This window comes from Mustelus asterias, chromosome 23, assembly GCF_964213995.1.
Source record: "Mustelus asterias chromosome 23, sMusAst1.hap1.1, whole genome shotgun sequence".
NCBI lineage: Eukaryota > Metazoa > Chordata > Chondrichthyes > Carcharhiniformes > Triakidae > Mustelus > Mustelus asterias.
Window position 1 is genome coordinate 26115867 of NC_135823.1, and position 16298 is coordinate 26132164.

The window sequence follows — 16298 nt, forward strand, 5'->3', positions numbered from 1 at the left end:
CACAATTTCTTCCAAGCAGTCTTGACACTAACGTAATTATTACTCAGGAGAGGTGATGGCCTAGTCATATTATCGCTAGACTATTAATCCAGAACCTCAGCTAATGTTCTGGGAACCTGGGTTTGAACACCGCCACGACAGATTGTGGATTTTGAATTCAATTTTTAAAAAATCTGGAATTAAGAATCTACTGATGACCATGAAACCATTGTCGATTGTCGGAAAGACCCATCTGGTTCACTAATGTCTTTTAGGGAAGGAAATCTGCCGTCCTTACCTCGTCTGGCCCACATGTGACTCCAGAGCCAGAGCAATGTGGTTGACTCTCAACTGCCCTCCAAGGGCAACTAGGGATGGGCAGTAAATGCTGGCCAGCCTGCGATGCCTATATCCCACAAATGAATTTTAAAAATCTTTTAAAGGTGCTATGTTTACATTGAGTGACACTGTTGGCCTGAGTACCTTCATGTTTATCATTGCCCTCAAACAGGTGCCACGTTTGTATTGAGTTCTGCAGTTTCCAGGGAGGGGTATGCAACCTTAGTACATTTGACTCTTCTGCAAATATTCAAACTGATGAGCTGTCTGCAGTGGAGTATTCGCACTGAGCCTGAAATTCACTCTGTTTGGGTTTAGACACGGGTGGATTGCTTCTCCATTCAATTCACTGGAATAATGAGGTGAAGCCTCATTTCCCTTGTGTGAGGAATTCTGGCAGTGGCTCGGAGATTCGTCTGAACGTCTGTCCATGCTCTTTGCACCAAGTGAGTGTGTCTGGGAGAACTTCCTAGTCTGCGCCAGAAATTCCAACCATTGAAATGTGACAAGAGTCTGGAGGAAGCCCCAGGAAATGGCCCAAAATTCTCTCTCGAAGAAGTCATTTCCAGCATCAATTTACTGTCAGGCTGTGAATGTTTCAATTCTCATTTCTCTCTGGTCCATTAGTTGGCAAATGGGCCGACTAATTCACTCTTCAGGAGGGGTGGGTCATCTGGTGCAAGGTTTTAGTTGTGGCTGGGTTTCCTGGTCTTGAACAATTCCAGTGCTTTTCTAGCCATCTCCACTGATCCCAGCTCTCACCCCTCCTTCCCCATACCTGATGTGTGCTGCGGCCTCGTGCCACAGTCTCACCTGCCTGACTCAAACAGACTCGCTCTCAGAAGGGAAAATTGGTGACACAAATTAGAAATATGGCGGGGGGGGGGGGGGGGGGAATTCTCCCCCAAAAATTTTAAGTGTCAAATTTGCGTAAAAATTGGAGTAAATCCCACTGATGTTTTCAACGGGTGTTTCAAAATGAATCTCCCACACTCTGTGTACTGCAGAGTGCACGAGCGTGATCCATTGCAGAAATCAGTGGACGGGGCCTGAAGAGGCCACTGCGCATGTGCTGATCTGTCAGTGCTGAGATCGGCGCATGTGGGCGGCACGGTAGCACAGTGGTTAGCACTGCTGCTTCACAGCTCCAGGGTCCCGGGTTCGATTCCCGGCTCGGGTCACTGTCTGTGTGGAGTTTGCACATTCTCCTCGTGTCTGCGTGGGTTTCCTCCGGGTGCTCCGGTTTCCTCCCACAGTCCAAAGATGTGCGGGTTAGGTTGATTGGCCAGCTTAAAAATTGCCCCTTAGAGTCCTGGGATGCACAGGTTAGAGGGATTAGCGGGTAAATATGTGGGGGTGGGGCCTGGGTGGGATTGTGGTCGGTGCAGACTCGATGGGCCGAATGGCCTCCTTCTGCACTGTAGGGTTTCTATGATTCTATGTGCTGTAGCCCCACCTTGATCGCTGGCCAGCCCCGCAACCCACACATCGCTGCTGGCCCTTCAACCCCACCGCACCCCAATTGCTGGCCAGGCATGTCCGGGAGATCAGCTGCCCTGATCTCCCGAATTCTCCACCCCCCCTACCGGCAGCCCTGAGCCCCCCACTGGCAGGCCGACACCCCCTCCCCTCCCGCCCCGATCTCTGGCCTCCCTCCCTCTGCTCGCGATCCCAAGTTGTAGAGTGGCAGCGGGACCAACCCACCCCCACTCATCGCCCCCCCCCCACCCCCTGGCACCGCCCGATGCCTGGTGGGCAGTGCCAAGGTGCTCCCGGCATTGCTACTTTGCCCCTTGGGCAGTGCCAGGGGGTTTGGGCTGACACTGCCCAAATGGCAATGCCCAGGGGACAGTCGCTCCACTGGCGCCCAACCATCTCGGGGGCCCCCTTCACTCCAGCGGGGTCGGGCTGCCAGCTGCCCACAAGTGGGGAGCTACTGTAAACCCCACTGGAATGAACGGGGGGGGGGAGGGGGGTGGATGCTAGCAGGCCCAGAGATTTCAGTCCCGGGCCTGCTAATGATATTTGAAATAGATTTAAATTCCAATTTACATAATTTATACAGCTCCACGTCAGAAATCGGCGCGGAGCTGACGGTGCCAGGAATCCGGTTGCCCCGGGGACTCGCGAAGAGCGTGGTGCCCAGTGGGGAGCCTGCAAAATGCCCTCCGCTTGGGTCTCCTGGCCTGCTGCGCTACAAAAACAGCACAGTAGGCTGGGAGAATCGCCCCCTTGTTCTGCAGAATGTCTGTGAAACCTGTGTTTCAGGTTTTCTGTCCCGAACTACTACTACCAGTAAATATTGGGGCTGGGGTTTCTTCAGTCTGTTGATGAGTGAATTGGGTAGTTTTTGCTGAAATCCTGCATTAGGCATCGATGGTCTGTCCTAACAATGGTAATTCCCTGTTCCTGCTGTCATGAAGATGTGCTTTATGCCAAGTAACAATTTTTAATACAGCAGCTGGAAATCTTTTAAAATCCCAGAGACCAAAGTGATTTGAACTCACAGCTCAACATGACTAACCCCAATTTGCATGACCATATATTCCACATTCCAATTCAATGGAATGAAGTCAGTTGGCGGGATTTTCCGACCGTGCTCGCTCCAAGGCCGGAAAATCCTGCCGGATATCTGAGGTCAGTGGACCTTTGCATGGTTCGTGTCCCGACTGCTACGATTCCCATGGCGGAAAGGACGGGGAAATTCCACTCAGTATGTCTGCAAACCCATTGAACAAATCTGGGTGGGGGGAGTTTCTATGGGGCCAGTGGCCCTGGGGCTAGTGGCCCCATACATACTCCCCTCACCCAGCCGGGATTCCCGATGGCCCATTGAATCGGGGGAGAGAGGGACAAATCGGGATTCCAGCTGGACATCGATCCCATTTCGAGTCTCCCAACACACTGCCGCTGTAACAATAAGGTTCTCGTGCAGAGCAGAGAATCTTGTCCATTTGAACATTGGCTCATTAGGGTTATTCATTGGCTGCTAGAAGAGTCACAAGTCTGACTATTGTTGTGGCTACTTTGGATTTGAAATTGACAACAAACGTGCCAGATTCTTCATGAGAGAACTGTTAATTAAAGCAACAGATTCTTTCTACATAATTTAGCTTTCTCCCGATCAATGTTCACCTTCTTAGGTCCTGTTAATACTACGTTAATGAAATTCATTGGCACTCTGGGACACTGAGGACATGATAAGGTGCTATGCAAGAAGGCAAGTCTGCTTATGATAGTTCTCTCATCATTTTCAACATCTACAAGTGAGATGGTGGGCAGCTGTTCATTAGGAGGTTTGCAAGGGCTGTTATTGAGGTAACTCTCCCTCATGGGGAGTGTTTGCCTTCCAATGATTAGGTGGGATTGGAGACTTGAGATATGTGCTAATCTATATCTCTCTGCTTTATTGTCTACAAGCTGAAAAGCCTAGTGTCCTGTGCCACCCTAATGTTCCTACATCAGGTCCAATATCAGAACTACATCTCATTCTATTATCATGGGTTTGTGTAAAAGATCGAAACATTGAGATGCTCTACCAGTGCTGTAGCTAAAATGCCACTGTGAGGCAAAACTGTTTATCATTGATGTTGTCGTGGTGTTACTGCAGCATGGATTATATATTGCAATTTAGAGATTGGCTATTACTTCTATGAAGGAAATGTCTGCATGCCTGTGATATCATTATAATGATGGAAACCGGCTGTTCACAGCATCCAAAGTTGTTGCAATAAGTCAGTCAAATCCCCAAGTCAGGCTCTACAATTTATCTATGGCCCAGATTCACTTTCTAACACTTCTGTTTTTTCCTTCAGGATTTACGATGGGCGGCTGCCCATTCTCTCTATCATGGATATCGACTTGATTAAAACCATCTTCGTAAAAGAGTTTTACACTTTGTTCACTAACAGGCGGGTAAGCATTAACCTTCACTGAGGGTTATTTGCTTTTTATTAGTTCTTCTTGCTACTGCAATAAGCCTTTGTTCTTTTTGTTTAAACTCGTTTTGGTGGTTCAGCTAGAATGTAATTTGATTTCCATGTTTTTTTTCATCTGGTGTTTTGATCTCATAATGTGCAGGGTAAAGGTTAGGCTTACCAAATAAAACCTACAGGAGTTGTAAAAGATGCGTATGTTTGATGGGGGAGACGAATGGGCTAATGCTGTGGGTTAAACTCCTATCTCTAGCTCTAGCTCTCTTGGTTCAATCAAATTCCCATTGGTTGCCTGTCCCAGTTTGATCTGTGGACGTTTGGACTGACCCATGTTGTTGAGATAGAATAGAAAGTGTATCTTGCCAAAACTTTATCTGACTTATTGCTTGGAACTTGCAACCCTCACGTAACAGAGTGGAGTGACAAGATTTCCACATTCTGATTTGTGATGCACAAGAGAGGGGTTTATTAACAATAAAGATGCAACATCCTGTGTGATCTGTGAAGAACCCTGATCACTGATAATTTTATGCAGTTCTGAGTAAGACTGTTTCTTTTTCAAGACGAGAAACAGAGTGAAATGTCCATTTCTAATTTCCAACCCACTGATAGCTATGGGGGTGTCGGGGTTTGAAATGTATAATTTCATTTCACAGTAATGACAAAATAACTCAAGAAAGAAGTGAGACATTCTTTGACGTGAAACAACCCGATGCTTTATAGGAACATGAGGTGATTTATTTTGACTGTGGAGATCGCAGGGATGTGTGCAACTCAATCCAGGATTGATATTCATACTCTGCATAATGCATTATAATGACAGTAATCTATTGAAATGGAATAGTTTTGTTTGTGACTATATCACATTGCATCAACTCTTTGCAAGCAAATGTAACCCAATAACCAACAAGTCCTGGCAAGTTTTGAGTAGCTGTGTGGGTTGCACAACTGCCTCCTCCTCATCATTGTATTAATTCTCCTCTTCTTCATGTCTTCTCATTCGTCCTCCTCCTTGTATTCCTGCTTCATCAATGTGAACTATTTGAGGCAAGTGGTTTAGTCTCATTAATTTCTGCCAGATGAAATATTCCAGGGGTTATGTGTGGTATCCCAATTATAAGCATGGAATTTACCTTCTATCTCATAGCATCAGGTCAAACTAAGGCAAGAAAACTTCCTGCTGGTTATCACACCCCCCACCCCCCCCCCCCCCGCCATCCCTCAGCTGATAAATCAGTACTCCTCCAAATGGTGTTCAACATGGAGAAAGCATTGAGTGGCCATGGCACAGAACATACTCTGGGTGGGGGACATAATGTCCATCACCAAGAGTTGCTCGGTAGTACCAATGCTGACCGAACTAGCCAAGTCCTAAAGGACATAGCTGCTAGACTGGGTCTGCAGCAGGTGGTTAAAGGAACCAACAAGAAGGAAACATATACTTGACCGGAGGGGTGGAAGCCCCAAACTTGTTCAGTTAGACTGCCCCCAGTGTATTATTGTTGCAGGGCAGCCTTTTACTGCGTTGGTGGGTTTGAAACTGATCTCTGTGTATGGGGGGGGAAAATGGATTCGAATCACAGAATCCCGACAGTGTAGAAGGAGGCCATTCGGCCCATCGAGTCTGCACCGACAACAATCCCACTCGGGCCCTATTCCCGTAATCCTATGTATTTACCGTGCTAAACCCTCTGACACTAAGGGACAATTTACCATGGCCAATCAACCTAACCCGCACATCTTTGGATTGCTTAGAAAAAGAACAAGCACTCGCTTTGGTATAGTTGACTAGTGTCGAGTAGTTTAATTACAAAACATACATATTTTATACATTATATGCAAAATTAAAAGTTATTTTAAAAGTTTATTTATTAGTCACCAAGTAGGCTTACATTAACACTGCAATGAAATTACTGTGAAAATCCCCTAGTCGTCACACTCCGGCGCCCGTCCAGGTACATTGAGGGAGAATTTACCATGGCCATTGCACCTAACCAGCACGTCTTTCAGACTGTGGCAGGAAACGGGGGGTATTGAAGAAGAGATTAAGCATTAAAATGAAAACTGTGTATTCGACAGGTATTCATTTTGGAACAGTTGCTTTATACAGCAGATCGATGGTAGTTACACATGAAACCTGAACCTCACAGTGGGAGCATGACACAGCTCACTATGTGCACCTGATCTCATTACACAGCCAGTGACTCACGAGGAGGGGGGGGGGGGGGGTCCTGGAAAATCCTGGCTTTAGAAATACAAAACATTTACAGCATAGAAAGAAGCTATTCAGCCTATTGGTTTTTTGAGGATGTAATTAGAACCAGTAGGTTGGACAGGGAGGAACCAGTGGATACAGTGCCTTTGATTTTCAAGTAACAGTTGAGAAGAAGTCACACAAGTTATTATGCAAAATTGGGACTAATATTTGAGCATGTATTGAGGATTGGTTAATGGACAGAAAACAAAGAGCGGGATAAACAGGACATTTTAGGCACAGCAGGCTGCATCAAACAGTCTACCACAAGGACCAGTACTTGGGCCTCAGCTATTTTAAGTCTACGTTAATGACTTGGATGAGCGGACTGAGTGTGACGTTTCCATGTTTAATGACAATGTAAATTTAGGTGGGAAGGTAAGCCAGAGGAAGATGCAGAATGGCTGCAGAGATAATTTTTGTGAATTAAGGGGCGGGCGGCACGGTGGTACAGTGCTGCCTCACAACACCAGGGACCCGGGTTCGATTCCCGGCTTGGGTCACTGTCTGTGTGGAGTCTGCACATTCCCCCCGTGTCTGTGTGGACTTCCGCTGGGTGATCCAGGTTTCCTCCCAGTCTTAAAGACGTGCAGGTTAGGTGCATTGGCCATGCTAAATTGTCCCTCAGTGTACCCGAACAGGCGCCGGAGTGTGGTGACTATAAGATTTTCATAGTAACTTCATTGCAGTGTTAATGTAAGCCTACTTGTGACACTAATAAATAAATTCTAAATAAAAAATGGAGATTGTACAAGCAGATGGAGTTGAGGTAGAAAATCAATCATGATCTTGTTGAATGGGACAGTACACTCAAAAGACCAAAAGGACTAAGTCAGCGCCCTGCTTCTTATGTTCCTGTGCCTGCTCCATCATTTAGTCACATCATCTTTACCTCAACTGCCTTGTCTCCTTTGTACCTTTATTTAAGTGTCAATCTTGATCTCAGTAATTGTCCCAGTATTCACAGGCAGAGAGAATTCTCGATTTGTACAAGGCTCATTTTCAAATCTAAGACAGGTGATATGGCCACAGGCTTATCCCAAATTGGACCACAGGCTTCAAAGGATTAATTCTGGTGAGTTGCCGATGCCAGTTTACCGAATACAAGGATGGGTCACTGATTCCAGCAGTGGCGGGTAAGTGGCTGAACAGGAGGAAGGTGGGTTGGCGTGGTTGCTGTGGAATTAAAAGTGCATTCCTGCTCCTCTTGGTTCTATGTTAACATAGATTGCCACGTGGAAAAGCAGCTTTTTTCCAGTTTCCCAGCCGTACACTTGGGGATCTCTGGTTCGTCCACCAAAGGCACTAAAGAACTGAGGCCAAATACTTTCAAATCAGGTGAATTTCCAGAATTAGGCCTGAAATGGGGATCTTGCCTATTTTAGGAGCCATCATAATGGCCTGAAGATCTCATTAGCCAATATGGCTTTGGGCAAATTTCAGGGACTCTTGGCTGTGGTAAACAGCATAGAGCTCTAGCAACATTTTGCCTTTTCCTCTACACCCCAAAAATGCTCAGTTCAATCCTACTGCTACCCCGTGCCCCTCCCCTGAAGTTTACCCCATCTCATACAGCCTGAACACACACTGTGCAGTTTCAGCAGGAATCAGATTCTGAAATAGTATGTCATTAAACCTGATATGTGACTTAAAAGAAAATAAATATTAAGACTTCCTACCTTTTCTGTAGAACTTTGGTCTGAATGGGCTATTTCAAGAGTCCATTCTGATTGTCGAAGATGACCATTGGAAGAGAATCCGAAGTGTGCTCTCACCAGCCTTCACCAGTGGGAGACTGAAAGAGGTAACGGACCCCATCCCACTCCCCAATAGATCGACTCCTTTGGCTGTGGTTATACTTGTGATATGCAAGATGTATCGACAAGTGAGTTAGATCCAAAATCAGACAATCATAATTGACTTCTTCTGAAGCCAAGAGAGAAGATGCTGATACATGCATAAGTAGTAAAGCATTGGCCGAAATTCTCTTGTTCTCGTTCGTAGCTGGAATTTTCTAGTACCGTTGAAAGTGAATAATATTTAGGCTGGAACGTCAAATTTTCCGTGCTTGCTCATAACGGGTCCTGCCATGGACGAGACTGGAGAATCCCACCCACTAGTTGTTAAAATACAAAGTGATGAACATGTTTATATGTAATCTGTTAACATCTGCAAGATTGTGAGGTGATTAGACTCCATCTTCCCTCCACTTCAGCATTTTCAAGAACGTTCTGAGAATCTAGGCTTAATATTCTTCGAGTTTACATTAAAAAGGCACTCTCACTTCTAACTAAAATTGTTCCTTTGGAAGGCATCCCATCAATTGTGGTCTATGTCTTAGCCTAAAAGCCATCTGTTTGACTACCTCATCCGAGATAACACAGCGCCTGACTCTCCTGGCTTCTGTGAAAAGATCCGATAAAACATAAATTAACATGAATGCTTCCTGCTGCAAGGGCAAGTTTGACTAGATGTAGTTTCAATCTTTAGCTGCCTAATTGTCAAGGATACCATGTTTATGTTGAAAACGTTCAAAAATACTTTACTTGAGTGAATTGTACAGTGACCGAGAGGCTCAGATGTGGCAGCTAGATATTGCGAATCTATGATTAGATTATCTATCCGTCTGATTACTGTTACCAATTCTTACCTTCATAGAGTGGGTTTAAAATACTTTACAGAGGAAAACTACAAAAATGATCAGCAACTAACTCTTGATAGGAGATGTACCTGAAAGATTGGCGTAAAAGGCGCAATGCGAGAAAACACAAAGTTCCAGTGTGGGAGTGAGGTGGCTAAAAGCTCTTAATGTGTGGGTCAAGGGAGAGTGGAAGTGAGGGATAGACAGAAGGTCAGGGTTGACCCACTGGAGGAGATTAAGGAAAGCCAAGGCAGAAAAATAGTTAAGGTGAAGCCGAGGACTGATTTGAAGGTTTAATGACCTTAGGTTTCATGTGTTGGGAGATGCAGCTAACATAGATCACCTAGACCAGGTAATCGATGTGGGATTGGGCACAAGATGGGGTTTCCATTGGTGAGTTTTGAAGGAGTGTGCAGATCATCTTCACAGATGAAGTACCATGAGTTTTTTCTTAATGAGGTTTATGGGGTTGTGAAAGAAATTCTAATGAACAGTTTCTGTTGGAAAAAGAAGGAGTGATGGATTGTCTTTGCCAGCTCAAGGTCATCCTGAAGTGATGGCAAGATTTTAGCTAAAGAGAGTGAAGCATAAAAGAGTGTAAGATGTCTCATTACTGCAGAAAGATCTAGGGAACTCCTGGATTGTATCTGCAATGCCAGCTTCCCTTTTAAACCTCTTCCCCTGTCTCTCCATTCTCCAAGTCTGGTCACCAGATGGACATAGACACTGCCACATTGTGGCTTGCCAGGGCAGCAGGTTGTGAGACGGGGTCATGTGATGAAATATCCGGGAAAACACATGACATATTTGGGTTCAGACCAGCGTTGACATCCGGTACATTGTTTGTCCTTTTTTTTCCTCTCCAGATATGTCCAATAATCAAACGCTATGCAGAAAATCTTGTGAAAAATACAGAAAAGAGAGCAAAGCTGAATGAATCTGTCGATATGAAGGAGTGAGTAATTTGTGTAATTGCAGATCTTTGAACACCTCCATCCCTTCCTAGCCCATTGAATTATCTTCACTCTGCTTCACATTGGTCTTGGACTGAAATTAACGTTCGACTTTTCATTGACTTTTCCATTTAACTTGCTGATCATCATGTATTAACCAGTTATACCTGTTTATCAGCTGGTTGTGATGGGGCATACTAACTTCTTACTGCAGTTCATGAACATAAAGCTTGGACAACCAAATTTACATTTATATTTTCTTCTTATGAGGAGCTTAAATGGTTTATTTCCCCCTGACCTTAGGTAACAATGATAGCCAAGAATGTCGATGAATTGCTGTCTAGAATTTCACAATGTCAATTTGATTTTTTTCTGTGGAATTAAATTGTTGTGACAATTCCTCGGATTTAATTTTTCCCCACCTCACTCCCATTCTGCCCCATGTTCCAACATGTTATCAGCTCTGCAGAGAAAGTGGGGAGAGTTTCAGAAAGATGGTTGGTTCACCTACCCAATGTAATTTTGGTGGAGCTGGGTTACACTGATATCGGATACCCCACCTGGCAGTGATGGGTAGCAAATTAGTGACAATTAAGTGGCCATTTGGGGACAGGTCGGTGACACCACCAAGATCTTCCTGGCGGTGGCTGAGACCAAAACTTGGCAGATGGAGAGATCAAAGGACCATAACTGTGGCTGCGCACCATCCTCCAGATTCCCGCTCCACAATGATTGGCATGGTTGCTGTGACTCCACTTCATTGTTACACATTCAACAGCCTCCAGGAAGATGGTGCAGGCGATCAGAAAAGATCAACGTAGGGACCCGGAAATGGTGTCAGCCTGCATTAAAAGCTACAGCAGTGAGTTTCATAGAATCACAAAATCCCTACAGTACAGAAAGAGATCATTCGGCCCATTGAACCTGCAACGACAACAATCCCACCTAGGCCGTAACCCCGCATATTTACCCTGCTAATCTCCCTGACACGAAAGGGCAATTGAGCATTAATTGGATTTTAAACCTTCTTATTATATCAAATTACAAAAATACAGTTGAGGGCAGTTGTTTCAAGTTTCCCTTCTCCGATTTCTTGATTTGAGATTTGAACAACTCGGCATTTACCATTAGCCATGTGCGTAACAGAACACCTGAGTTAGCTTAAGGAGTGAGTGAGTTCCTGCAGCACATCTTGTAGATAGTACACACTAACGCCAGGTCTTTGAGGCTAGACTCCAGGAGTGCGCCTCCCAGGACACCTGTCCTCACTCCCTTTGGAAGATGCTCCTTCCCCAATGAAAACGTGGCTTCTCCCCTCCTGTTGATCTCCATCTCCATGGCATCCAGTGCTGTATTCTAACTGTGGAGACCTCTCTGTGCCCTGGTTCTCCATTTGTGCCCTGGTTCTCCATTTCCCTTTCATCCAATTGCAGCACAGGCAGCAGCAGACTCCTTTCAGTCAGTGCGGATTCTCTAAGAGCTGGATGCTAGTGGAAACACATACTGGTCTCACACTGTTAGGCCCTGTGTAGAACATCCAGTCAGCCAGAGCACAATGTGCTGGGCTGCAAGCTGAAATGATTCAAATGAGGAGGCAGCATGCAGTTGCAATGCTCCCTGTCTCACTGGGGACGGGTTCAGGGAGATTGTGAATCACAGCCCCTGTTCCCAAAACAGGTGTAAAGAAAATTTTTAGCCAACAGAATCACTGGCGAATTATCATAGAATCCCTACAGTGCAGAAGGAGGCTATTTGGCCCATCGAGTCTGCACCGACAACAATCCCACCCAGGCCCGATCCCTGTAACCCCATACATTTACCAGCTAATCCCTCTAACCTACACATCCCGGAACACTAAAGGACAATTTAACATGGCTAATGCATCTAACCTGCACATCTTTGGACTGTGGGAGGAGACCGGAGCACCTGAAGGAAACCCACGCAGACACAGGGAGAACGTGCAAACTCCACATTCACAAAGGTGCAACTCCACTCCACGAAGGTGCAAAATAATGATGTTACAAGGATGATAGCAGAACTGAGATTTTCTATTCATCAAAAAATGCTCGGACTCTTCCTCTTGGAAGGCTGAGTGATAACCTGACAGGGGTCTTTAACAATATGAAGGACTTGATAAGGTAACTAAAGGAAATGATACTCACAGGGGAGAACAAGAGAAAAGGCAGTGAAGTCACCAATAGCTTCAATGGGATCAGTGTTAAAAACAAGGAATTTGTTACCACAAAGAGAATTAGAGGCAATTGGGATAAATATATTTAAGGGAAAGATATATAAACACGTGAAGGAGAAAAGATTCAAGAATATGTTGATAGGTTAGGATGGAGCAATAATGCTGGTGCAGACTAGTTAGGTTGAATGGCCTGCTTCTGAGCTCCACTTTCTATGGAATGGTTTACTTTGTCTCAGTGGTCAACTGTTTAAAAAGTATTTCTTTCAGCTGTGTGCAGTTGTAACAGAGACATTTCTCTTCTGCCAGTATCTTTGGAGCGTACAGTATGGATGTGATCATCAGCACTGCGTTCAGTGTGGATGTCGATTCCATCAACAACCCCAATGACCTGTTTGTTACAAATGCCAAGGAACTAGTAAAATTCAATATCTTGGATCCAACACTTCTTCTTTCCTGTAAGTGATTCAAAAAAATCGTTTTGTTTTTGTGAAAATAGGGTAATGACCTCTTTCTCTTTGGTTGAGGAGAAACCCTGTTCTTTACTCCACTTCCCAGGTCCTCGCTTCAATGTTTCAGGAATATTGTGGGAACATCCTTTCGAGCTAAGGAAGTGGGGGGGCAAGTCTTTAACAGCAGATTTGATTTGATTCATTATTGTTACATGTATTACTATGTAATGAAAAGTATTGTTTCTTGCACGCTATACAGATAAGGCATACCATTCATAGAGAAGGTAACGAGAGAGTGCAGAATGTAGTGTCACAGTCCTAGCTAGGGTGTAGAGAAAGATCAACTTAAAGTGAGGTAGGTCCATTCAAAAGTCTGATGGCAGCAGGGAAGAAGCTGTTCTTGAGTTGGTTGGTACATGACCTCAAATTTTTGTATCTTTTTCCTGATGGGAAAAGGTGGAAGAGAATGTCCAGGGTGTGTCGGGTCCTTGATTATGCTGGCTGCTTTGCCGAGGCAGCAGGAAGTGTAGATGGAGTCAATGGATGGGAGGCTGGTTTGCATGATGGATTGGGCTACATTCACGACCTTTTGTAGTTTTCTTGCGGTCTTGGGCAGAGCAGGAGCCATACCAAGCTGTGATACAACCAGAAAGAATGCTTTCTATGACACCATTAGATACTACATCTAAATTTATCTATGTGAACCCATCACTCACAATCGCACAAACTGCCGAGAGGCTTTTCTCTACCATTTGTTCAAACTGATTACTGAGTGTGTTTTGGGCCCATGGAAGTTCAGAATCCATTCACAGTGGATAGCGCATTCATCTGAGTCAGAGGATTGTGGGTTCAATCCACATTCTGGAGACTTGACCACATGATTCAGGCTGATAATTCAGTGTAGACCGGGAGCTCAGTGTAGAATTCAGTCCAGATAGTCTACACCGCTCTTTTTTGTGGTACTATCTTTTGGGTGAAATATTAAAACATCCTCCCTGTCAGGGGGCTGTAAAAGATCCCATTTGACTAATTTGAAGAATGGGGAATTCTCAGAGTTTCTTGTCAATCATAACTTGACTATCATAACATTTTTTTGTGGGCCTTGCAGTTTTGCTGATTGACTTCTGTGTTTCCAACATTACTACAATGATTACATCTCAGAAATATTTCATTTATCTGCCAAGCACTTTGGGATGTTCCTAGGTTGTGAAAGTTGACATTACGAATATTTCTCTTTTTCCTCACTTGCTCTTTGTCTCCCTTTTCTCTTTCATGCTCATCCTTCTTTCTAAACCTATGCAGAGGTATGGAAATTAGACATCTGTATGATTTTTCTTCTTTTGTTCCAGTTATTTTTCCGGCCATTATTCCAGTCCTGGAAAAACTTGGTTTCTGCTTCTTCTCGAGACATGTGAATGATTTTTTCATGAGTGTTTTGACTGATTTGAAGGCAAAGAGACAAAAAGGAGTGCAAACTGTGAGTGTTAAACTAACTGTGAAATGATTCAGGTTCCTACACCTGTTCTGCCTCTCTCCCATCCTCAACACTGACCTTTGCTAACCTATTCTCATAACTAGAAAGGAAGTGGCTGCAAAAATATTGTTGTAATATTTTTATACAGACAGGTATCTGGGGAATATTCTGTTCTTTTGCAGTTACTGAAGTTTAGTGGGCAGGTTTGCAGTTTATTTATTTATTTAATTTTTTTTTTTACTGTTCTCTACCTTTTTATTTCTTTATTGTCTTTCTTCATTTTCTTTCCCCCTACTTTATCCCCTTCGCTTCCCCTTTTCTAAATGTTACCTCTGTCCCATCCATTCCCACCCTCCCCCCAACATCTTCATCTGTCACAGTTTACCCTCTGATTTCAGCTTCTCTGCTGTTTGGCCATTCACACCCTTTATTCGCTCTATGGGCTGCCATTAGCAGCCTTTCCCCTTGTTTCTGTGGCTATGACTCATCTTTCGTTCCCTCACCCTACAGTATAAATATCTCCCACTTTCTTTGCCTTTTAGCTTTGACAAAGGGTCATCTGGACTCAGCTCTTTTCTCTCCTTACAGATGCTGCCAGACCTGCTAAGGTTTTCCAACATTTTCTCTTTTGGTTTCAGATTCCAGCATCCGCAGTAATTTGCTTTTATTTTTTTGCAGTTTACGTGTGTTCAATCAGGTTGCAGACAGCTCTGCAGTCACAGACCTGGCATTGCTGCCGGGCTCTCCAATCTCCCACTAAAAAGTTGAAATGCTGGGGTCGATGGTTACTTTCACCCTTTCTCTCCGTCATCTGCTGAGGTCACAACTGGAGAGCAAATGCCTGTCAAAATTCTACCCCATTGTATTTAGTGCTGTGCATTTTCTTTAGAACAAGGGACACAATAGTAAAAGATATTCTTGTCATTCCTGTGAATAGACTTTGTTAAAGAACAGTTGGAGAGGGACAACAAGAGATGACTATATCAATAACTTGTTGTGAACTTGGTCTGTAGTGATTAGGGATCTTAGTGAAAGCCATGGCTGTTCCATCTCATTTCGAAATTTGTTTTATGATTATGTAATCTGTTATGTAATCTGTTATGTAATCTGTTTGATGCTCTGCCCTGATTATTATCTGTTTGAACTTCGCTCCATTAAATGTCCAGAACAAAATGGAATTTATTTAGTTAAGTAACAGTATTGACTGCTGTGGGGCAAAGATATTCTTGGACGAGAGGATGTTGTCTGACACTGGGGCTGCATTTACAGTAGAATAGTAGCTAATTAAAGGTTTGGTTCAGTTTCTGTCAGTGATTGTGCAGGAGAGAACCAGGAGTTTCTTTCTCAAGTTGAATATTTTGCATTCAAAGTTAAGTTGGCTGCAATTCTCCAGCTCCACACGCTCATGCACAGATGACGCTGGGGCTGGACAATCACAGGGCAGGGGTGATAGCACACTTAGTGCCAGAATACGCTTTAGGATTGTCCCAGTCCCCACATCTCAAAGTAATTCATGCCCAGAGAGGGCAAGAACCAAATTAACATAATTTAAATATTCATTAAAATGTACAGGGTTGGTTTGGAACCAGATTCTACCCATTTTAAATGGGGAAAAGCTTAGGAAATCAGAAGCACAAAGGGACTTGGGAGTCATCGTTCAAGATTCTCTTAAGGTTCACGTGCAGGTTCAGTCAGCAGTTAGGAAAGCAAATGCAATGTTAGAGGGCTAGAATACAAGAGCAGGGATGTACTTCTGAGGCTGTCTAAGGCTCTGATCAGACCCCATTTGGAGTATTCTGAGCAGTTTTGGGCCCCATATCTAAGGAAGGATGTGCTGGCCTTGGAAAGGGTCCAGAGGAGGTTCACAAAATGATCCCTGGAATGGAGAGCTGGTTGTATGAGGAACGGTTGAGGACTCTAGGTCTGTATTCGGAGTTTAGAAGGATGAGGGGGATCTTATTGAAAGTTACAGGATACTGGGAGGCCTGAGTAGAGTGAACGTGGAGAGGATTTTTCCACTAGTAGGGAAAATTAGTAGGGAAAAACTAGAACCTCACGCTAAAGGGATGATCCTTTAAAACAG

General features: G+C 44.3%; 1 protein-coding gene across 1 annotated transcript in view; it reads left to right on the forward strand.

The window, feature by feature from the left end:
• Positions 1-16298, forward strand: part of LOC144510595 (cytochrome P450 3A24-like) — a 41569-nt gene that overhangs the window by 15191 nt on the left and 10080 nt on the right. Inside the window, exons 4-8 of the mRNA XM_078240156.1 lie at positions 4134-4233; positions 8198-8311; positions 10015-10103; positions 12599-12747; positions 14091-14218. Of these exons, the coding sequence (XP_078096282.1) occupies positions 4134-4233; positions 8198-8311; positions 10015-10103; positions 12599-12747; positions 14091-14218 (580 nt within the window). The remainder of the gene's footprint in view (positions 1-4133; positions 4234-8197; positions 8312-10014; positions 10104-12598; positions 12748-14090; positions 14219-16298) is intronic.